The following is a 24641-nucleotide window of genomic DNA, read 5'->3' as shown; positions in this document are numbered from 1 at the left end:
CGCTTCATCAATTACATATTTTTCATCTGGCAGGGAACCACAGAATTACTGGAGGAATTCCTATCTTGGCTAAATCTGGGAGACCCCAATCTCAGATTCACAGCAGCATATAGCAAAATGAGGGTAAACTTTTTAGATATCTGTATTAAAAGCGAGGACAGACAACTCAAAGTAGAACTCTATAAAAAGGAATCAGATCGTAATTCTATTTTACACTATAACAGCTTTCACCCCAAAAGTCAAAAAGACTCAATACCATTTGGGGAGTTCCTCCGCCTGAGAAGGAACTGTACAGACCTAACAGATTTCCAAAGGCATGCTGGGGAAATGAAAAAGAAATTCAGAGAGCGAGGTTATCCTAAGAAACTAATTGACCACTCTCTGAAAAGAGCACGCTATTACGACAGGGAGTGTCTACTAAACAAAAAAGAGAAGAAGAAAGTACAGGATAAAATTGTGATGGTGAGTCAACACTCAATGATAGCGAATCAGGTGAAAAATATAATCAACCATAATTGGAAAATCCTTAACAATGGACCAGACACCAGTATTTTGGAGCGTCCGTTATATGCATATAGAAAAAACAAGAATTTGAGATCTAACCTTGTACATACATACAGGGATGATGTCATAGAAAGCCAAACTACCCTTACTGGAAATAAAGCAGTTGGAAACAACAAATGTGGCAATTGCTGCATTTGTGACTTATGCATAGTAACAAAAAAAGTGGTGCACAATGAAGTGACACACGACATCACCACCTTAAACAACTGTAGAACTAAAAATGTAGTATACATGATCCTATGTCCATGCGAGCAAGCATACATAGGAGAAACCGGACGTGAGGTAAGGCTAAGGATCAGTGAACATAAGTCCGCTATCAAAAACAATAAAGAAAATGCCCCTCTGGTAGCCCACTGGAAAGAACAAGGCCACAGTGAGAAAGATCTCAGATGGATCATTTTAGAAAGGATAAAAGAGCAGACCAGACTAGGCAACAGTACCACCAGACGTAAACAACAAGAACAGTGATACATTATTAAATTCAACACAATCAAGAAAGGCCTCAACTCTAGGGAAGAATGGGAGGCCCTCATCTAATACAGGAAAAATCAACCCTCTTTCCTATTTAATGAAACTAGTCTTCATATATATGATGAGTCCCTCCAAAAATTAACTTACTAAAATACATGCCGTGTTGCTTTTAAGTGATCAATCGTGACAAAACAGAGAGGGTTATTTTAACCAACGCAATGTCCAGAATTAAAAGAGATTTTCAGACATAATGGAGTGGGCCTTGGACCTCTTAACATATGTACCAATATGGTATATATATCTCTCATTCAATGAAACTGTAACATTTCTCCCTCAAATCTAAAAACTAATGAAATCTACAATGAAATCCATAATACTCTGATCAAGGGAATATAATAAATAATAAACACAAATACCCATGAAATTCATGGAATTTCAATCGAAGGAATAAATAAATCTTGACAAAGTGAATATAAATGAGTAGGGGGAGGGGTAGAAAAACCATTAAAACACTTCTGTCCGGAAAAGAAATGTAGATTTCATGTAATAGCAAGGGGCCAACCAAGGTTAATAATGGCAGACGAATATCGGCGACTTTTTTATCTTTGACGGCTAAATACTGCTCTAAAATGGCGCTGAAAGATTTTCATGGACACAAACACTGCAAGGGCGGGACGGCGAAGTCCCGATCTTGAATAAAAAGATACGGAATACTCCACATTGAGGGATGTTACCCCGGGAAATTTCTGCATACATACATCACTCTGGCTAAAAGAATAAAAGGGAAAGTCTCCGTAATTATATATGTATAAAATTGAAGATACGGGCATCACTCCAAGATGGCGACTCGATGCACATACGCAACGCCCCGAATGGTAACTGACTAACCAGCTGCCAGTAATTGATTGGCGTAACGCACACGTAAATAGAAGCGCGTTTAGCATAGACGCCAGAGAGCGATTTGAACGAGGCAGAGACGCGGCACCCAAAACACGAAGGTAAGAGCTAGAGAGCCTTAAACAGTTTAAACCAGATAAATGGGGGTATTTTCTAAAAAAGATAGAACAGTAGACATTCAGCGTTATGCTAAGGCGCCCGAGTGAGAATGTAACCTATGGCAATCCAATGGGGCATTATGCCGGGAGGTAATGGTGGTGATTAACCTAACATGGAACTTCACAACCACTGCCACGATCTATTGTACAATCGGGGGACAACATGTTTATATGAAATATATCAGAGAGCCAGACTCAATTAAGGGTTTAATGCCAATTATAAAAATACAAGTCCTCAAGTGGAGAGTGTCCAGTAAAAAAAAGAGTAAAAAGAGTAACATCCCATATAATGCCCCAGAAGAGAATAGATAATAGCTAAATCTGGTAAGCATTTAAAATAACCGTCCCATACGTTCTTTGATCCCACCAGAACATATCCGGTTCCCGTGAGGTTCCCAGATATCCTATGCCCGTTCGAAGAGGGTTTTATAACACTTTAAGGTAAGACATTCACGCGATAAAAATATCACAATAACACTACTAAAGTTAGAAACGGAAAGGCAATCACGAATGTATTCTTTCGTTTAAATAGATACATGCACTTAAAAAGCAAAAAGACCGAATAAACTGCAAAAGAAATCCCCATACGAGGAGTTTTGCCAAAGACAAAAAGGTAACTAAAACTCCCTTTCACCTGAGGGCTTATGTCATTAATTTAATAATCAGTTCTTGACCAAGTATACATGTCTCACATTAGGCCACAGCAGCAAGAGACTGCAGACACTAAACGACACGCCGAACAGGCCTTGACTGGATCCCTTATCATACCTATTCATGGGGAGAACACCCTTTATGTAAAGGTGAGATTATGAGAATTCTTCTCAAGTTATTCCCATCCATTTGAAGGCTTATGTTATTCCTTTAATAATCAGTCCTTGACCAAGGATATATGTCTCTTATCAGGCCATAGCAGCAAGAGTCTGGAGATATTAAACAACACGCCGCCCAGGCCTTGACTGGATCCCCTATCATACCTACTAGTGGGGAGTATACCCTTTATGTAAAGGTGAGATTATGAGAATTTTGCTCGGGTCATTCTAATTATCCCCCATTTATCAAGAATGCTTATAGTAATGGTTTCCACAGTGAAATATATTTGGAGGAAATAAGGCTTACTATATACAAATGTTTTAAACGTGAGCATTGTAACAAGAGACAAAGTGTGACACTAGCAGAGAATGATGAGTCCATAGCTAGAAGGTAGAAATCCCATATTGCATTGTACAGAGGTATACGAATTTCCCTGTAAAGGTGATACTTAAGCAACATAGATAACCTTTGAATTGTGAATAGTACACAATCTAAGAGAACGGATACTGACATATTATTTTGCTCCCCAAACAGAGAAATTAAAATTCGAAATCTTCTTGACACAGGAAACCCCTATCAAGAAGTCCTGAGGAAGGTGCCACAATATCAGATGTATTGCACCGAAACGCGTCAACGCATTTCTTAAATCAAAGAATCCAAGGGAAGCCTAGTACACACTGGATGTACATACATTTTTGCCACAGTTGTGTATGATAGTGAAAGCAATCTTAGGCTGTTGGATCTAGAAATCTATAGTGGCGAGTATATCCAGGAGCCACAGTTATAATAGGGGTTTATTACTTTATAGTGTGTTTTTGTGAAACTTCTTACTGTTTATGAATTGCAAATGTGTTATATATGTATTCCTTTGCTCTGTATTTTTAATTACTGTACACATGAGATACTGATTGTATGTCTTTTTGTTTTTCAAAGAATATTTCTTTGAAATTTTAAACATTGCGTCTTTTTTATTGTTGTATGAAATTTTCTATTAAATAGATTGTTAACAAATTTTATTTTTCTGTGGAAATTATTATTAAATTTGACACTATAGTACAGCAGAATACAGTAGCCCGCTGTTTAAATGTTCTAGTGTAACTGCAATGGTATACTTACATTAAGCAAACGAGCACACTCCAGGGATTTCCCTCTGACTTGTTCCCTGGACCGGAAACAAGCATCCTGGGACCGGTTTCGGATTCATAACCCTCATCAGCCAGGCAAGCAGGGCACAATGTAGGTGTGCGGGTACAAAGTATACAGGACGCATTATAAGGATGCCGGGAACAGTTTGCGTATTTAAGGCACTATATAGGTAGAGAGGGCACGTTGCAAGGATGGAGGATATGGTGTAGGGGATGTAAGGTAAGGTGTAAAGTTGCAGGACACAATGGACCTACACACAACCCGCCCTTTGTACTATGTTTAGCAGTGCTACACTAGTGTTACTCATGTACTGCAAATGCTGTTCACAAGCCTATGAGTGGAGATCTCCACCTCTCCCATCTCTTCCATGCAGGGTTCTCCGCTTTGGTGACAGAGGTCTGCAAACATGTAGATATACATTTTAGTAGGCAATGTGGGGGAGGCTGGAGAATAGGTAATACTACTATTAAAGTGGAGGAGATTATAGAGGAGTTAGGAGGGGCTGAGGGAGGGGTAAGCACGGGTTCAGGGAGGGACATGCACATAAGACCCCGCAGCCCCAAAAAGAGTAAGCCCATTGCTATTCACAAACCGCACTTACGAGGTTTCTACAGGCAGAAAATGAGTAAAAACTGTTGTAAATGTACTCCAGCACAGCACTGGAGTAAGCCCAGCACCACATATGGCCGCTCACAGGCACTGCAAGACAGCCTCACGGAAAATAATGGAGACAGGGCGAACACCACACAGGAAATAATGTTAACTAAAGTAAATTATTTTGATTTCGAAATGTATATCCAATTAATTTTTTAAATTTAAATATATTAATATTTAAGAGCAACAAATGTGTAAAGATGCTACACGGTACAGTAGTGCATTTACCGCTGAGTAAATCTACAAGTGTAAATTTACCTTTGCGAATAGCGCTTAAATCGGGATGTAGCTTAAAGGGTAATTATGCAGGTTACCGAGTAGTAATGCAGAGCGTAGTGTGGGGTAAAGAGGCGCTATGAAGGATGGAAGGAAACTTTGTAAGGGTACAGGGCACTGTGAAGGCATGCAGAAGGGTCTAGGGATGCAGGGCACAGTGTAGATACACAGGGATCCGTGCAAGCATACAGGACACAATGTGGGGGTGCAGTGTCCGTATGCAGCAAGTGTTCTTAGACAGCAATTAGAAATAGTGCCTGGCCTTGTTAACTCCTGGTCTCAGGGGCTTTGAAGGTAGCAGCAGAAAGACAAAGCAACAGTGTTTTCACTCTTGCCCTTCTCCTGATTCACCAGTTGCAGATAGAGTCTGCTGAAGAGGTGATTCCTGTGTTATCACAAACACTGCAGGAAGCCACTTCTGATAGCCCAGTCAGTTTGGTGGATCACCATCAATGATTTTTTTGTTTGTTTTACAGGTGGCAACGTTTGTGGGTCCAGTGACTGCCATTCCAGTCCTGCTCTTTTCTGGCTTTTTCGTCAGTTTTAAGACCATCCCCACGTACCTGCAATGGAGCTCATATGTGTCATATGTCAGGTGAGTACTGGGTAGGAGATGTGGGTACAGACTAGCTAAACTTGTGTCGGCCCATCGTATGTGTTTGCGATCTGTGGAGCTTGTTGGGGTAGAGATGCATTTGAAGAGCTGTATGTGTTCTCACTGCTGGACTAGGAGAGATCGTAATTGTAATTACATTTATATAATGCTTACAACCCTTAATGAGGCATGGAAGCACTTTTCTGTGAGTAGCACGCTACTCCGGAACTCAAAAAGGATTAGTGGTGAATTAATATAGGGAAATATGAAATTAATTTGAGCTGTGGACATGTGAGTCTGTTATTTGGATATAAAAATGATAGTGGTGGGATAGAAGACGGAAGGGTTTGTATTTATATAGCACTTGATACCCCTGATGAGGCCTAAAAAAAAGGAGGGGCAGAGGGCGATTGAAGGTCCAGCATACACCCCTCCCCCCCAACAGGTAATGTCAAACAAAAGGTATGCAGTTCCTTGTAGAAAAGAAGGGAGATGATGGGTGGGAGTGCCCTGGGGGTCAGTTTGGAGGATCTCGTCTCTCAGGAGCAAGGTCCCTCCCTCACACACTTAGATGGCTGTCATGCTTCATCATCGGCAGCTCCTTCTGGGGCCGGCAGTGCAGTTCCAAGCGGGCCCCGCTGGGGGCTCTTTGCTGGAGTTCTTTTGATTGTTTTGCTAATGTGAAGCGTGAGGTGCAGTGTCAATAGCGTGAGTAGTCAAGTCAAGTCAAAACCACTTTATTCGATTTTGTTAAAAATCATAAAAGCATACTACAACAATATAAAATCATTCCATATAAAATCATTCCAATTTACATATTTTGCAATTTCATAAAATACAGTGCAGTTAAAAACACATTTTATAAAAAATTCCATATTGTACAATTCAATTTTAAACTATATAAAAGGTCATAAAAGACTTATGTGCAAAAGAGCCAGAAATATTTAAATCATCCCAGTCCCCGTTGTTGGGCTTGTGCTTTCCTCCTCCTAATTCGAACAGCAGCCACGAGATAATTTGCCACACTAAACATTACCAAGGGAGAATCAAGCATTTGTAGGAACAGAAAAGCGGGTTTGGCTTGCAGGAACGCTTTCTCCTTCAATAAGGGTAACAAATACTTTCTCCTTGGGACTTGATAAAAAGGGCAAAATAACACAAGGTGTATGTTGTCTTGTATGGAAAAGTTGTCACATTCACATACTGGTGCATCCTCAAGTTTGCACCAACCCTGTCTATCACAGAGTACCAAGTATATCTGGTTGAACCTAAACTTAACCAGAAGCCATCTATGAAATGGGATATTAACTAAAGCAAGGTACGGTTGGATGGCAATACATGTGAGAGTCATATAATGTGCTCTGACCGTAGGTTTTGATAACTGGAGTTGTTCTCTCTCTAAAGACTTGAGTTTGCAAAAATTCTCTTTGACCCAAGCTAGGTCAGCCTTTTTTAAATCAAGCGGGGAGGAGAAAATCTCCGGGCGTCCAAGTTCTTTCGAGCACTTATTAATGTAAGCCAGCCAAGCAATATCTTTATGTTTATCCAATTTTAAACAGTCCAACAAAATTTTGTGGTTAAGACTTAAGTTGTTGTTGGTCCAAACTCTTATCCATAAAAGAATAGGAGCCATGGAGAGGATATCTGTGATATAACAAACTCCAAGCTCCTGATGGACAGAAAAAGTGGCTGTTGATAAGGGGAGTCCTAACACAGAACATAAAAACTTATTAACCTCTGTTTGAATAGTTTCAGTTTTTACATAACCCCATAATCCGGCTCCGTATCTCGCTATAGCCAATGATTTTGCCCTATACAAGGCTAAAAGTGCACCGCTTGGTTTCCCCCCCAATCTCCTTGCGAAGCTTAAGATGGCATTAACAGAACTCCTTACAGCTTTGGTCTTTGCTACTACCTGAGGGGTCCAGCTACCCTTGGTGTCAAAGATTACTCCGAGGTAAGTGAACACTTTTACATTGCTGATCACTTCCCCTTTGCAGTAAAAGGATTTGGTGTTATTCTTTGCTGCCCCAAAGACCATAACATGGGATTTTGCGTTATTAACTACAAGGTCAAGAGAGGACATAAAGTCACTAAATGCATTAAGAAGTCTCTGGAGGCCCAAATGTGTCCTAGCTATTAAGGCAGCATCATCCGCGTACAGGAGCACTGGGATGTGAGTGTCTCCTGCACGTGGAGTGTCCACAGATGAAGCCAAAAGAGTTTTTTCCAGAGAGTTTATGTACAATGTGAACAGCATAGGTGCAAGGATGCAACCTTGTCGCACACCCCTGCCTGATTTAAACCACGCTGTGCGGTGCCCCTCTTGATCCATTCTAATGGAAGCCTTGAGGTCTTTATGAAGTTCAGCCAAAAAATGGACCAGAGGGGGGTCCAATCCCATCTGTAACAGCATGCCCCACAACTTGGCTCTATTCACTAAATCGAACGCTGTAGACAGGTCCATGTATGCAACAAATATAGTCCCTTTTTTAGCCTTTGTATATTTAGCAATTATCATGTTCAAGTTCAGGCATTGGTCCTCTGTCCCTCTGCCTGACCGGAAACCATACTGGGCATTGGACAAAATGTTATTTTCTGTGGACCATTTGTTAATTTTCACCAATAAAACTTTTCCCAGGATCTTCATGGAGGAATCCAACAGGGATATGGGGCGATAACATTTTGGGTCATTTCTTACCCCTTTTTTAAAAATTGGTACAATAATTGAACATGCCCAAGTATTTGGAAAGCCCCCCTTAAGCACATTATTATAAACATTCGTTAATACAGTTACCCATAGCTCTAGATCTGATTTATATAAGTCCAATGGGACCCCGTCGGGTCCTGGTGCTTTGTTCTTGGCGGACCCAATTATAGCGACCTTGACTTCATTTTCAGTAAAAACAACCGCAGGTTGCAGATTAGTGTTACACGGTAAACAGAAGCTATCATAAAGTAAATTGCTCCCATAAATAACTGAAAAATGGTTAAGCCAATCTGACTCAGGTATATTGGCCTCAAGGTCTGTGTTGCTTGTTTTAGCAAATATGGGGTTATTTACAATGGACCAAAATTTAGAGCTGTGTTTTAGGGTAGTGGAGTCCATTAAAGCGTGAGTAGTCTGGTGTGAAGTGATTTAAAAATAGCTAAAGGAAACCCAAGCCAAATTTAATATCTGGTTTCCATTGTGACGAGTAAAGACAAAGAGTGACTAGAAGTGGATATTATGTTCCACACCAGCACTAAAAGATTACGTGAAGGTCAAAATGTTTCTTGCCTATCAAATGTCAAAAAAGATCATGGCAATTCATTAGGGCCAAGTTGCTTGGCTACTCAAAGGGTGGGCTGGTAAAGTGCCAAGTATTAGAAACCATACCCCATCATAATCGCAAAAGTGAAAAGTATACTGCCTGAGTTAATAGACCGACCATAAGGGGGAATAACCACACCTCAACAGCCGGTAGCAGAGGGGGTTGTATGGCATTACAATGCGGGCTTTTACCACGCGTGCCATTACAACGCTGTTTTGTAGTGGAATGGTTTAATTTTCTATTCCAACTCCAGCCCACGTTACAGTAGGGAAGGTGTTGGAATAGAAAATTAAACTATTCCCTATCCAACAGAGCCCTCCAACGATTTGCGTTGTAATAGCAGCGTTGTAATGGTAGCGCGTGGAAATACCCGCGTTGTGAAGGCTGTTCCCCGCAGAGGTACACCCATTGGCATCAGGCCACAAACTGTCGAGCGCATGGCTGTCGAACGACCTACCCCAAGCTTCGCTACCGCAAGGGTTTTTACATTGACTTTGTCGACTCCCCTGATGAGATGTCAAAGCGCTTTTCGGTCAGCAGTACACTACCCTGGAAGCCAAACAGTATTAGTGGTGAATTAGTATAGGGATTATGAAATTAATTTGAGTGGTGGACATGTGAGTCTGTTAGTTGGATTGAAAAGGATAGTGGAGGGATGGAAGAAGGAAGGATCAAAAAGTATTTATTTGGAGATCATAGCAGCAGGAGGGGGTTTGGGATGAGTAGAGGGGAGTTGGAGGGGGGAGAGTTAGAGGGAAGGGTTTAGAAAGGCTTATTTGGGAGATTTGAATAGAAAGGTTTGAGATGATGGAAGGAGGGGTAGAGGAAAGAAGAGTCAAGAAAGAGTTATTTTGGGGATCATAGTAGTTGAAAGTGTTTTGAGATTAGTCAGAGAGTGGAGGTAGAGCATATATTGAGAGGTATAGGGTGAGATATAGGGTAGTGCATTGGAAATGCTGAATTAGGAGTAAAATATGAATTATAAAGATACATAAGTACACGGAAAGTATATATGTATAAGGAAGGTAATATATCTAGATTTAAGTTGTAGTTAAAAAACTCAGACTTTCAAGTGTTGCTGTACTTTAAGCAAATGTATTTGTTTTTATAATTTTTTTTAATTCAATAGTGAAGCAATTTTAGAGAAATATTTACTTATTTATGCAGTGACCTATATACATGTCTAATGTAGAATAATATAACCATAAGTAATATGTACATTTGTTAAGCAGAACTAACGAATATCTATATATTTATAAATGTAATTATTATACACATTCATACAAAGAAATACACATATCTAATTGTATCAGTTACACAAAAGAAAAGCAATACGTTTGCACCTTTTCAGACCTTAGAGTACAAATGCATCTATTGAAAGAGAAAGCTATTTATATTAGTTGCCTCAGTGCATCCGTAAAGTCTCAAAATTGTATTTATATAAGGGATATTACCTACCAGGATTATATTAGGTATCACAATATTTTACAACTTTCTAAGCTTCTCTAGGCTTTGTCTGGTATACATGGCTCAATTTTTAATATCTTCTATAACTGAAAATTTCCAAGCAGCAATAAGAAAAGCAAGGAGACCAGTGAACAAATTGGGTAAACTACAACGATGACATTCTAACACTTGGTAAAACACAACAAGAACATGATTAAGCAGTTTTGGAAGTATGTTTTTTAGGAGCAGTAGGTTCATTTCTATATACACACAAGGGGGGCCCGGAGGAGATTTAATGCACCAGGGAGGGCACACTCCTCAATTGGAGACTCAATAACACATACAGAGCCCTCGGGTCCGACGTAACAAAGTGATAGTCAAGGAGTGGGAACAACTATTCTAGTGGGGGTTTTTCCCTTTTAAGGCCGGTTTCCCTCACACACCAGAGGTGTCATGCTTCATCATGGGGAATCCTCCTCGCATCATGAAGTCTGGTCATGATGCGGGCTACAAGCCCCTCGCTATGAGGGAGGAGCTCGGGGATGTTTTCAAGTAAGAGGGGTATATCTAAAACCCAATGTGAGCAGTGTGTATGATGGGAGACGTGCAGTGCTGATGGATTAGAGGTTAAAACTAGCTACAAGGTTAGCCTGATACAATTTATAATTGCTAACCTGTGCTAGGGTTAAAATCATATGAGGTGTAGTGCTGCTGCAGACATTAGATGCAGTCGCACTGAGCAGTGTTCCCACTTCACTATCACTTTGTTACGTCGGACCCAAGGGCTCTGTGTGTGTTATTGCAGTACGTTCATGGCCAGCTTTTGTGCATGCTATATTCCACAATCTGCAATAATCAGCGCACCACTGAGAGAGAGGACCAAAAACGGAATACGTTTTAAATTAACTTGAGAATGCAAAGCACCAAGCTTCCTTGGATGCCGAACTTTGCAGTGAGTGGATTTTAGTCCTGTAGTGCTCGGACCAATGGTAGCACAACACAAACTATGAAGGAAAACATCAAGACACATTGTCTCCTATGCTAGGAGTGGGAATTTAACTGAGGTTGCAAGAACTTACGGATAAGGAAAGTATACCTGAGGTATGGGCATATGAACATTATATAGTTATATTTGGCAAGCATTCACCATTGGAACTTATCATCAAGCGCTCCTCACTATTTTTAGAAATCCCCAAGCAAAATGCCACCAAGAATTGAATGATGGAGTATATGTCTTATGATTTAAAATGAGTACATAGAACAAGTAAAGAATACAATCCATCTGATTATGTTGCATCTTCTACTCGTGACTGATAGCGGAACATCTCTTGCAGAAGCGTCCAACAGCTTCATCGTGAAGAAATCAACTAGAGAGCGAGTGTTAGAGCCAGAACGCATACAAATGACTTTAGAAGAAGCATTGCAACAAGTTATTCATGTAATCAACTACCACCACAGATACTGATGGAAGCAAAGCAGTAGGTTTAATCCTGGGGTTCAAAAATAAGTGATATTGGCTTTCTAACAAGTGGAAAGTGAACTGACTGCCTGCAGAAGGTCTCCTGTGGATGAGTGAAAAACGTCATTCCACATCTGCTACACAGAAGAGTAGTTGACATTGCTCATTAAAGACATTGTGAAATGGATGGATGTCGTTACAATGCATGCTTTTTCCACGCAGGCCTTTACAACGCAGGTTTTACAACGCAAGTCGTTACAACGACTTGCGTTGGGGGGCGCTGGATAGTAAATAGTTTAATTTACTATTCCAACTCCAGTCCCCGTGGATAGTAGGGAAGGTTTTGGATAGTAAATTAAACTATTCCCTATTCTACAGCACCCTCCAGCGCAAGTCGTTGTAACGACTTGCGTTGTAATTCCTGCGTTGTAAAGGTACTGCGTGAAAAAAGTTTCATTGTAAAGGATGTTTCCCTTGTGAAATAGTGAAAAATATGAAGTTGTCAAGAGAAAAGCCATGGTTTCCACACCTAGGCCTTCATTTAGAGTTTGGTGAACAAGATATTCTGCCAAAAATGTGGTGGGTATTTTTTCTGCCAAATTCAGGCTTCCCCTGCTCTATTTAGAGTCTGGGTATCTGCCTCGCTTCCGACAGAGGAGCCTGCACTGGCTCTCAATTCAGAAACCATTGAACGGTGGCCCGTTGGATACCAGGTAATCAGTCAAAGTTATTAGATGGTTTGGCATAATGAGGACAGATGTTTCAACATACATTTTTCAGATGTGAGACCAGTGACTGCTTCTCTTCACCAGTGTAAGGAAAAATAAAATGATAATAACTTAAAGTTATTATCATATTATTTATTCCTGTTGCAAGCACAGCAGTTTTGCCAGGCAGGATGGGGCTGCTCTGCTTACAAAGCAGGCGAGGGGAGAAGTGGTTTTCACTCATTAAGTGCGCATTAATGTTTGGCCGGCCCTCTTGGACCGGCAAAACATTCATACGCTCTTATCATGCTCTTCATCCAGGCTGCATTACAGCCTGGGTGGAGAACGTGCCCAGGCCACCAGTCCGCATCTGGTGCCGAACCACGGTGCACAGACCAATCACAACACTGTATTGCAGCGTTGTGATCGGCTCAGGGGAGCCTCAGCCTGAGGACTTCCTCTTCTGTGTCCCGGCCAGAGGAGAAATGCGACAAAGAGGACGTGGTGGGAGGACGCGGCGATTAGGTACGTTTATTTTGATCTTTTCTATACCCCTTGCCCCTGCCTCCCGCCCCACCCCGCCACCACCGATTGTGCCAGCCGCCACTGTTTGAGACTGCATAGAAAGACTGTTGGTCCCGAAAAGGAATAGAATCAATGACCCACCTGTGTACTGGGAAAAAATGCCAAAAGCAAAGGGGCAATTATTTGTTTATTTTTCAATAATAAATTCTGGATTTTGGAGTTTGCTATGAAAAATTAAAAACTTTGCCTTGTGGATGCATTGAACATGGTCTCTGGACAGTAAACCGACAGTGTCGTCAGCTGAGTTGCCTGCCTGGTGGATCTCACTGGATGTGGTGGCATGTCCTCCACCAGGGCAGCGGAATACATCTCTTCACTGATGTAGTGGAAATAAGCCCCTCAGATGCTTTGGTGGATGATGTCATGCCTTCCCGTCACCTCTGCCAAAGTATTTGAAAGGCATATATTCCAGCTAAATGTATCATGTAAAGGATCCGCAGAACACATGTGGGAAATTATAGCAACAGATTTGTATGTACATCTATAATTAGGGCATTATTTGATAATCTTTATATATAATAGAGCATTAGAGCCCCCGTAGCGGGCTCTACCAGCCATTAAAGGCTTGCTTCAGCGTTAAAAGCCCAAGCTGAAGCAGGCCTTCAATGACTGGTAGAGCCCACTATGGGGGCTCTAAGGCTTTTAGAACATTCCACCCCTAGAGGACAGAGTGCTCTAATTTGTAGACTCCGTGAGGCCTTCTTTTTGCAGCAACAGCTGTGAACAAACATTGGAATATTGGAGCTCCGGGCTTCTACTGGCTGTTAGATGCCGGGTGCTCTCCATTGTTTTCAATGGAACTCCCAACATTCTACTATTCTAAAATTCAAGATTTCCGATTGCCAGAGAAGTGTCAGCTACATAAGACATTGTGGTATTGCCAATGCTGCATGAAATATTTTCTGTAAGGGGTATAGCCTGCATTATCAAGTCAGACAATAGACCTCCTTTCAATAATGCATAGTTCAAGAAAATTAATTCAGTACTTAAAAATTCATCACAGAAGAATTACACCAATGTCCTCAGAAGCCAATAGAATGACAGAACTATTTATGGCATGATCTAAAACACGGTTCTCAGAGCAAATATCAATCAGATTTTGCTGTACCTATGGTGTGCCTTCTGGGGCATTTCCCCAGAACCAAATACAAACTTCGTGACAAGCAGATTTCTTGATCTGGCCCTGGTGTTAGCTAGGCGCCAGAAAGCTATAAACTGGAAAAGTCCTCTGGGCCCTCATCTGGGAAAGTGGAGGAGAGAACTCACTACCTGAGCCACCTGTGAGAGTGAAATTCTCCATAGGGAGGCGAGACTGGGACTGCGCGGTCTCGCTATTTTACATGCGCAGGATGCCATAAGAGTGTTGGTCAACTGTAGATGGCGATGGCCCGCGGCTGCTATAGCTACCACAGCATAACAATGATGACTTTTCATGATCAGGGACGGCAGAGCGCCTTTGTTACTGACTGCGACGACACCACTAAGTGCCCTCTCAGTCTCAACGATATGCTGTGGGAGGCAAATTTTTTTTACCTGATGGTACCGCTCCAACAGTTTTCTTGTTTTGGTTTGGGTTGACCTCAGAATGCAGACACTAAGTGATACGGTTAAAGATCTGTATTTCGTTTCACCTGCGCTTATTGACAGGCATTATTGCCCCGCATTTATCTAGCATTACGCAACAGACCAATATAGCTGTGAATTGTACTAAACAATAAGCAATATTCTGCAATATCATACATTCAATACAACGCTGCTCGTGGATACAAACGTTAAAAAAACAAATATTGCTGTGTCTGCCTCTGTGTCGGATGAGACAGTCGAAACACCACATATGATCTATAGGAAATTGCCTATCAGAAGTAATGTTTGGTCAAAAGCGTCTATCTAGATTGCCTTAGGTGAGGAATTAATGACTTTAGAACATAAAGACTTTGCTTAGTGAGGAAAAGCAAAGAAGCGATGAAAGGGCAGGTTGACCAGAGAAGGAGAGCTCAGTCGTCTAACATGGAAATACGAAAGTTAGTGCTTCGATAAAACTGTCAACAACACCGCCATTTCAAATTACTCTAATCCGAGTTAGGCAAGTAAAAGAAACCATGGTCTCAGCTGAATCCTCTCAAAAGGCAATCTAAATGCTTCTCCTTTTAAGAAATGTAATGACAGTGAGCCACAAAAGACACACTCAAAGCAGATCTGAAGAAGGGTAACTTCATTACAAGTGAGACAAGGAGAAATAACAACTATGGTCACAGAAGACCCACCAGAACCGTTCGCCGTTCAACATGACTCCTTGAATGAATATAATGCGAATAATGTTATGATGTTTAGTAGTTTTACGCTCAACGTTTAGACATAGTTCACAATTATACAAATATCGTGTTAGCTCCAATTATTTATTGAATCATCTTATTTGAAAATCAGAGGTGTTTGTCGGATTTAATATACAATGTTGTCCCTCGGTTGCACCTGTAGGCTAAGAGCCAAGGAATCAACTTAATTATGTGTGTGGTAGAACCTTGAGGACCAAAAGTGAGGAAACATTTCTCTAGTCAGTTAAGCTTCTTTATAATGAATGAAATACATATTAAGTAAAAGGAAAATTGCTTTATACCTTGTTGTTGACCTACTTTGACCCCCCCAGCAGTTTTTTACTTTAAGAAAAAGACATAGGAATATATCCTAGGGGAAGAGCTTCCTCTTCTGTTCACTCACAAATGCACACACGAGGCTAGCAGATGCCTGTGAGCAGACTCTTTTGTACCGAGGACATATTGGATCCACTTTCTCTTTTCCACGAGTGAAGGGTTCCTCGTGTTTTTTAGCGTGCATGCATTACAGAGAGGTCGACATGAAATGCAGAATGCAAGGAAAGAGGAACTAACACGTAGAAATAAAGATATTTCTCCTCATTACACTTCTGCAAAGTAGGCCCACCCTTTTGGCGCAAACCCAGGTTTACGAGTCTTTGAAGATCTGGATTTGCATCAAAATCCATGGGTGAATCCATGGGAATGCTGATGCTCTACCGATGGATAGCCCACCAGATGCAAAGTAACGCAAGGCAGCGATATGCGCTGCTTGCGTTACTTTGTATTTATTAAATCACAGAAAGTGGCTTTGTGTGGCTTAGTAAACTAAATGTAAATTTGGGCCTGGATTTCCTTGTGAAATTAGAGCCCAACTCTTATGTTTCACAGTCATGAAATGGGAGAAATCTCAGCGGGCTTGCATGGTTCTCGAGGTTAATAGGTAAAAGTACACATGGTCAGACAGAAAATGCGCATGAGCAGTGAGGGGCAGCAATAGATTATCAAATTATGAAAAAGACTTTCGCCACAATGTTAAGTTTGAGCTTCAGTGGCAAAGCTGAGTGGGAGTCTCAGTCCTGGAGTAGCAGGACGTGCTGCAGGTCAGGTTTGAGATTCATTGCAGAGCTGTGTGTGGTCTCGATTCTGGAACATTGTGTGATGCAGGTCATGTTTGTGGTGCATTCATTCAACTGTGGTAGCTCTTGGTACTAGAGTAGCGTGGGTGCTTCCGGTCATGTTTGCAGGGCAGTGGCGGAGCTGGGCGTTGTCTAGGTGCTGGAGCAGCAAAGTGGGCTTCAGATCACATCAGTGGTGCACTGGCTGAGCTGTATGTGTTCTCTAACTTCTGAAGTAAAGCAGGTGTTGCAGGTCAGTAGATGCAACCTTAGAGGTACAATAACCTTTAATATTCGTTAATGGTGGCTTCCACAGCTTGTTCTGCCTCTTTCCTTCTTTGAATAACACTCTTTTTTGATTTTTCCAGGTATGGGTTTGAAGGTGTCATCCTTACCATATACGGCATGAACCGCGCAGAGCTTGAATGCAAGGAGGAGTTCTGTCCCTTCCAGAATCCAGAGAAAATCCTGCAAGAACTGGACGTGGAAGATGCCAAGCTGTACCTGGACTTCTTGGTCTTAGGCATCTTCTTTATCATCCTGAGGCTTTTAGCTTACCTGGTGCTCCGCTACAAGGTGAAGTCGGAGAGGTAGAGTACCCACTGCCCATAGTGGCCTCTGCTTTAGGGACCAGGGCAATGGAGCCGTAATCGAAACGGTTGCCCCCCAGCTGGAATGTTTACTCGAAACCATGGACCAAAGAACTGGAGACTGGAGGAGAGACCGCCTCCGACCAAAGAAGGGACTTGCTTCTTGAAGCCACTCATACGTAATGCCAAGGTGTATTGGAAATTGCCTTTTTTAAGAAAAAAGAAATCATTGTATGCATCCTTCATGCTAGGATTGGAACTTCTGAGATCTCTTTTGAATGCATCTAGAATTTCGGGATCTCTGTGCAATTGCTCGTGCAGAGGCTTGTTGGGACATCTGCTGATCTTGGTGATTAGGTGGATAGTGCTATCGTTAAATGGAACTGGAGCTGGGCAGTGATGCTGCAGTGCCTGTTGGGGGCCAGTGGTTTCCCCTCACACATTCTCCGATCTGTTCCCAAGCCATCTGAGATGTCTCTCTTGCTTATCGACTAAACAGTTGACCACGTGAATCCCAAAACTGGAGGACCATATTTCAGTGTGTGTAGTATCAATAGGACTACTTGCCCATCTAACTAGCCAACGGAATGGTGGCCTTGCATTGAAAGTGACTCATCCAGATTTGCAAGACCAGTTGGCTTACTTTGTGTTGAAGGCTGTTTTGCTGGTAGTGTATGATGTTGATTCCGGGTACTCAACAGATGCATTTCCTGAAATTTGCCCCGTCTTCTAGAGAATATCGCATGTGGATAGTATTACTGAGATGCAGCCACAGAGTTGAGTGTATATCTTGCATCCGTTAGTTGTGGGGGGAATTCCCGTCTGTCCTCCCCAATATAATTTGTGCATTTGCTTGTTTGCTTACAATGAAGTATTTCTAGGGACTGTGGTGCAGACAAGTGGCTGCTATTAGGAATGTAAATGGACATGGAGGCTCGAGGTTAATTAATGCTGCCATGTGTGCCTCTGGTCAGAGGGTTGGAGGAGGTGTGAGTGGGGTGTTGAATATGGAGTAAAGCAATAGTAAGAGATGAAAATGGGGGGACTCCTTACCTTCAGAAGAAATACAATACTCCAGTGAAGGCTGTTCTAGCTCCTCACAGATCATAAATACATAAAGACAAGAAAGCTCTACAAATACAAAACTGTTCAATAAATGTATCAGGTTAGGGCAAGTACTTGAAGTGCAACAAAGTGAGGCACAGAGAGAATAATAACTGGACAGGGGCCCTATACCATGAAATAAATAAGATCACGTGGAATACCCGAAAGGGGCAGTGATTAGTAAAATACATTGATGTTCAGCTATGCAACAGGGACAGCTTAAGGGGCATAATGTTTTTATTTTTTAAAACCTTTTGGCATGCAAATGCCCTTCCCAGCAGGTGGCTGGGTGAGGTATGCGTTTTTTATCTCCAAATGTGCAGGAGTCCAAGAAAGCTAATCCACATTTCTGGGTCAAGAGCCAATGGCCTGATTTAGAAAGGTAAACTTACACTTTTGTATAAGTTAGCTATTTTGTTCGTAATCACAAACCGCAAGTTTAATCTTACTAATAGTAATTTTACCAATGCGAAGGCTCTGCAATCGAGGTGGAGTATTCCACACATAAAAAGATAGACAAATCCTTTATTTTTATGTGTGAAGTCTCCATCATGAGTGAAGTGTCTGCAGTCATAACATTAGTAAAATTAAACTCATAGATTGTGAATACAAAAAAATTATAACTCACACAAAAGTTTAAGTTTGCCTTTGTGAATCAGGCCCAGCATATTTAAGGCTATCAGTTAGAAAAAAAAATACTTTTCAAACAGAATATTTTTTTCCAGCGAGTGAATGTAAACTGAAAATATTTCAATATTATGTGACCCAGATTTTAAATTCTGGTTCACCCCTGGGATGAAGTTCCAGAAAGATTACCCCTTAAGTGTGGTTAAAATAAGTATATTGAGGCTGCTCTTCTAAAAACAGTGCTAACAGTATAGAGGGTTCTTTTTTTTCACATGATTAAGCACAACTTGAAGCTATTCTGTGCTCGAAGTTACCTACCGACTGCATTTAGCCACTTAAAAATCAGCAAAAAGCATACATAAATATGTATTGGACAATTCCCTGGTGCAGTTCACATTAAAATACAGTTTCAGCTATAATGTAGGGTTCTGAATGAGGTCATAGCGAAGTCCATGGAAACACCCTTCACGGACACAAAATATTTTATGTTAAGAAGTAAATCCACACATAACCAACTTTCCCCTTTTTGCTTCCTTTCCACCAAAGTGTGTGTCACACGCTCATTGTAGAGATCCCATTGTGTTATTAAGAAGCAGGAACCAACATCGTAAGATAGTTTCCTTATTGTACCGCTAGTCTAAGTTTTCTGTGGTTGCGAGAATAACACAATTATTTCCAATTTCATCCAAAGGGTTTATGTGAAAGAGGCGAGAAGGAGTTAGCACTCAAAAATGAATTGTTGAGTGGAGTTGAAAATAATGATGGAGAAGTAGGAATGCACAGAAGTTAGAACCCAGATATGGATGTCAGGTTCATCACCTAGGGTCCCTCATGCCAGCTCTATCCTATCATAATTGTTCTTTCCTGTTCCACTGGCCTGTTGTAATTTATGCCTAACTATTACTGTGTTCTATCTGTCCATTAGTTATTCTGCCACACAACTGCAGCAAACATCAGAGAATCCTCATATAGTTGCAGCACACAGCAGACCCCCGTTAAACTGCAGCACAAGCAGACCTTTATGTAAAATTAAACTTACCAGGGTGCCGGCCTGTACAGTTGCAGCTTACATGAAGGGCTTCTATACAGCTATAGCATGAGGCAGACTCCTTGCTCAGCTATGGCATAGAGTAGGAAAACGTTGCACCCCTGTAGCGGGGCAGGCCAGCAGTTAAGACACACAGCTGAGACTTCTTGTACGGCTGTAATTTACGGGGTCAGTCTTATGCAGCTACAGTATAAAGAGTGCTTCAAAAAGCTGGGATCTTATAAATCTGGATTACTCAGGGGTTTCCTCAAACAAATTCAGAATATGGGGAGCTCCCAGTTCAGCCACAAAATGCATACAACCTTCTTGTACACTTGCAAAATCCAGTAGCCTTGTGGTTCAGTGCAGTGTGCAGAGGTTTCATTTGACTGTACTCCCTACAACAGGGCATTTTGGAAGCTGTAGTAAACAGGGGCAACTTGGCAGACCTGCAGGATACAGCAGGATCCTCATTCAGCTGCACTTTAGAGCACAGCTACAGACACTTTTAGCCCGGGATATGATGTCCGACTATGACTGTTCAGCACTTTAGTCCAAAGCTGCTTTATTTCCCCAGATCACTTGTTGGCCGGCATCAGATGCGCGGAGTGATCAAGTGTTCGCAGTGGGCTTGGCGGGTCTGATAGTGCCCGGCCCACCGACTCTGGCTCCTCCGGACCTGAGATGGCCACAGCAACCATCCAACGTAGTAAATACTTTGCAGTTCATTTAGGTTTTATTGAGATGCAAATTGTAGCTGCTGGATCCATCTGGGTACATAACTAATAAGACATATATTTATACTATACCTCTGCAGGTCTTGGTGTCTTCTTTTCTGGTGTGTGTGCATGCACTTATGTACATGTATGTTTGCACACATATGCATTTGTATGTGCCTATGCCAGTGTAGCCACATGTTTGCAAGTATTTGTGATTGTGTGCATGCATGGTTGTCTGTATGTGTGTTTCTAAACCTATGCATCTCTCTGCCTGTGTATGCATGTGTTTGCAGTTACATACTTGGGAATGTGTGTGTGCACATGTAACATTTGCATATCTTTTCTTATAAACCTACATCTGTGCATGCTTTTCTATGCATGTGTTTGTTGCTTCTATGTGTGCATATGTGTGTGTGTGTGTGTGTGTGTATGCGCATTCTAATGAACATAGTTCTCCAGCACACACTCTTACATGTGACAAGCTGCGAAAGCTACATATGTATGTCTTTGCTGTTCTACTCTGCCTACTAAAACATGTTATAATGACCCCTGGAATAATATAGTTCTACTGCCTCTGTACGTTTATTAACCCATTAGAAATGTGGCACAGCATTTTGTATTTGCCGTATACCCCAATATGAAAGATGATTCGAGATAAATTAGATACAACATGTTCAAAATGGTGGCAACAAGAATCACTTTGGTGATTACATACACACTTTCTGCATAGTCTTCCAGTGTGGGAGACCAAATGTAACATCTGTTTAAGGGTGTTGTCCACGAAAACCTGGGCACATGCCAATCGAAGTCTTAAAGGGTTTAATAACAAAAGGAAATATAGTTGTCAGTGAATCCTTAGCATTGCAGCGGGGATGCAGCTCTCTGCTGAGCTAGTAGTAGCCTGCACAGCATTTACAGGACCCCTCGGCAGATAGGAACAGATGCAGGTGTGGCTCTTCGGTACGTTGGGAAGCCTATGGTTTGGTGCTCCATTTTCAGTGTGATGTTTGAACCCAGGCAGGCAATCCCATTTCCCATTCGCAAACGGGCCGATTCTCAGAATCGGCCCGTTGGCGAACGGGAAAAAGCCTTTTGGGATGTATCATCCGAAAAGGCCATCACAAAATAGGGAATCACAAAATTTGCGATTCCCTATTTTGCGAATGCATTTAAGGAATAGCAAATTGCGATTCCTTAAATGCAATGTAGAAAGCACCAAAGTTGTGCGTTTTCTCCTTAAGAAATTGCAAATTACCACCAACTTCAAGTTTGTGGTAATTTGCGATTTCTGTGAAAAATTCACTTTTTGGCATTTTCAATGTGGCGCGCATACATGCCCTTAGGCCATGTATGTGCACCACTTGTGCACACATGCTCATTTCAGGGGTGCAACAGGGTGTCCTTATGGCACCCTTGCACCCTTCAAATTGCATTTGCGAGTACCTAATGGGTACTCGCAAATTGCGAATGACTTTCCATTCATTCCTATGGGCCTCTAGGCCCATAGGAATGAATGGGAAGGTATTCATTAATTGCGATTTGCAATTTGAGAATCGCAATAAAGGAATTCCAAGGAATCGTAAAACATTTGCGAATTGTTTATTACATCCTGTTTTGAGATTCTCAAATAGCGATTCTCTAAAATCGCGATTTGTGAATCGCAATAACGGTATTTGATACATATGTCCCAGAATTCTTGGTGAGCAGGATTTAGTAGAGGTTGCCAATGGGTTTAGATTGCCAACTTTCGCTGATGACTCTTCTTGTGGGCCCAGTCGCCAGGCTGCAGGTCTTGACCGAGTGTGGTTGTTTGAGGCGATGAAACATTCGTTTGCAAAACTGAAGAATCACGTCAGAATTCAGGATCATATCAAGCAAAGCTGGAGTTTAGTTTTTGGCTAGGAGTGTCTTCAATTGACCAAAGTGCCAAGCAGAGCTCCAGGCCACTTAAGCCCCTTCTCACTACACATCTTCGCTATCTTGTTATTCAGAAATCAATTAAATCTCTCTGCCCTTCATGAAGAATTAGGGAGGTAAGTGAGTGTTGCTTGATTCCTAAGGACTGTCATTGTGTTTGGACTACCAATGACACAAAGTGAGTACCCATTGAAAGAGGAATAACACCTCTGAGTTGTTTCTTGGCTACAGTTATTACATCCGCTCGAGGACCTGTCTAGGCTTCAATCAGTCTGGAAAACATGCAGTCTAAAACCAGAACAACATCAAGGCATTTGAATGAAGTCAGTTTGGGCGTGAACGAACGAGCCTCGTGGAGATGAATGGGCAGTGGAGCATGGTTTTGATACCATTCCCAGTGTTATGGGCTTGGGAATTAGCACAGGAATGATATTGCTGCTGGACAATGGAAGGTCAGAAGAGAGCAAACCAATCAGTACCTAAGACTCGTATCATGCTGCCGCTGCTTAGGTGGGCAATGCCATTTAGCAGTTGTGCAAAGTTCAGGGGTAGCACTTATGGAGCACCCACCCTCCCCAGCGTGTCCTGCCACACCTCCATCAAATCCTTCTTCTAGTCTTGCTTTAGCACTGTTTTTAATATCGGGCAGATCCCTGTAGGACATCAAGATCTTTCAAGATGGGACTGAGGGGCTCTTTTACCTGAGATGCATACAAAGTGACCAGAATGGAAAGACAGTGGTGTTTTTCGTGGTTTGATCCCTGAGGACATTCCCTCTAGACACTCTGTCTTACCTTGAACAGACTGATTTAAGAATAGCTATTTTAGATGGAAGTTGGAGAGCATCCGGCAAAAGCTTTACAAAGGACCCATTTTCGATAAGGACTCCAGCAGAGATAAGGAACCCGCGCTGCATCAGAGAGCCCAAAGGCATACTTTAAATCACTGAATATTGTTATTGTCTTTTGAGATGCTTGAATACATGCAGGAGTAAGAGCAGTGAGTTCACCTACTTCTGCGGACTGCATTATGCACGCAAGGCAGACACTCACTTTCAAAAACATCATTTAGAGTACAGACTGCATAGCCTGCAGTGAGACTCTCCTTACATGTCTGAGATATGAACAGTCAATATAATACACAAGTTCTCAAGGCAACAGCAGTTCAGTAACAGCCATATTCATCAATCTCCCGTTTTGCAAGGCCCTAATAGCGAATTATAGCGATTCGCTATTAAGGACTCGCAAAACGGGATTCATGTAGGAATATGCAAAAAAATTGCGATTCCTTACAATTCCTTATTTGCGATTAGCTAATTGCTAATCGCAAATAAGGAATAAATCCCCATTCATTCCTATGGGCCAAAAGGCCCATAGGAATGAATGGGGAGTATTCCTTATTTGCGATTAGCAATTAGCTAATCGCAAATAAGATTGCGATTTGAAGGGTGCCAGGGGTGTCTACAGGACACCCTGTAGCACCCCTCAAATGAAATTTCACACAGGTGTTGCACACACACATGTCCAACGGACATGTGTGTCTGTAACATGCAACTCAGAAAAATGCTTTTAAATGCATTTTTCTGAGTTTTCGCAATTTACCGCGAGGTCTGACCTCGCGGTAAATTGCGGCAAGAAATTGCGAATTTGCAAATTTAAATTGGATGTTGAATTGCATTTAAGGAATCTCTAATAGAGATTCCTTAATTGTAATTCCTCGCACATTTGCGACATCGCAATTAGCGATTTTTGCATTTGGGATGCTGAATCCCAAATGCAAAAATCGCTCTCGCAAAGGGCCGGATTCTCAGAATCCGGCCCTTTGCGAGCGCAAAAAAGCATGATGAATCAGGCGGTAAGATCGATATGGGGTTTGGTTAGGCATGGCAATTACCAAAATGCAGTCATGTGGCTCGCCATTGACAGCTGCGGGGAGAATAGACGTAGTCCTCAACATGAGACTTCATCCTAGTCAGGGGGCCCTGGGCATGACATATCTTGGGGCCCCTGTATAGAGTACATTTGAATTGTATTACCCAGTGGCTGCTAATTCAAGCCTCCATGATGCCAAACAATACTAAATTATATATTGAAGGTCACGAAACAACAGTTGAAATACGTCTGGCCAAGGATACTGGATAGAGAGACT

General features: G+C 41.8%; 1 protein-coding gene across 1 annotated transcript in view; it reads left to right on the top strand.

The window, feature by feature from the left end:
- Positions 1-20665, top strand: part of ABCG4 (ATP binding cassette subfamily G member 4) — an 83874-nt gene extending 63209 nt beyond the window's left edge. The window contains exons 12-13 of the mRNA XM_086956767.1: positions 5453-5571; positions 16878-20665. Of these exons, the coding sequence (XP_086812893.1) occupies positions 5453-5571; positions 16878-17103 (345 nt within the window). The 3' untranslated portion in view covers positions 17104-20665. The remainder of the gene's footprint in view (positions 1-5452; positions 5572-16877) is intronic.
- The last annotated feature ends 3976 nt before the right edge of the window (positions 20666-24641 follow it).

This window comes from Lissotriton vulgaris, chromosome 2_1, assembly GCF_964263255.1.
Source record: "Lissotriton vulgaris chromosome 2_1, aLisVul1.2, whole genome shotgun sequence".
Lineage (NCBI taxonomy): Eukaryota > Metazoa > Chordata > Amphibia > Caudata > Salamandridae > Lissotriton > Lissotriton vulgaris.
Note: the sequence above shows the minus strand (reverse complement) of the source record. Positions and strands in the feature narration are given on the sequence as shown.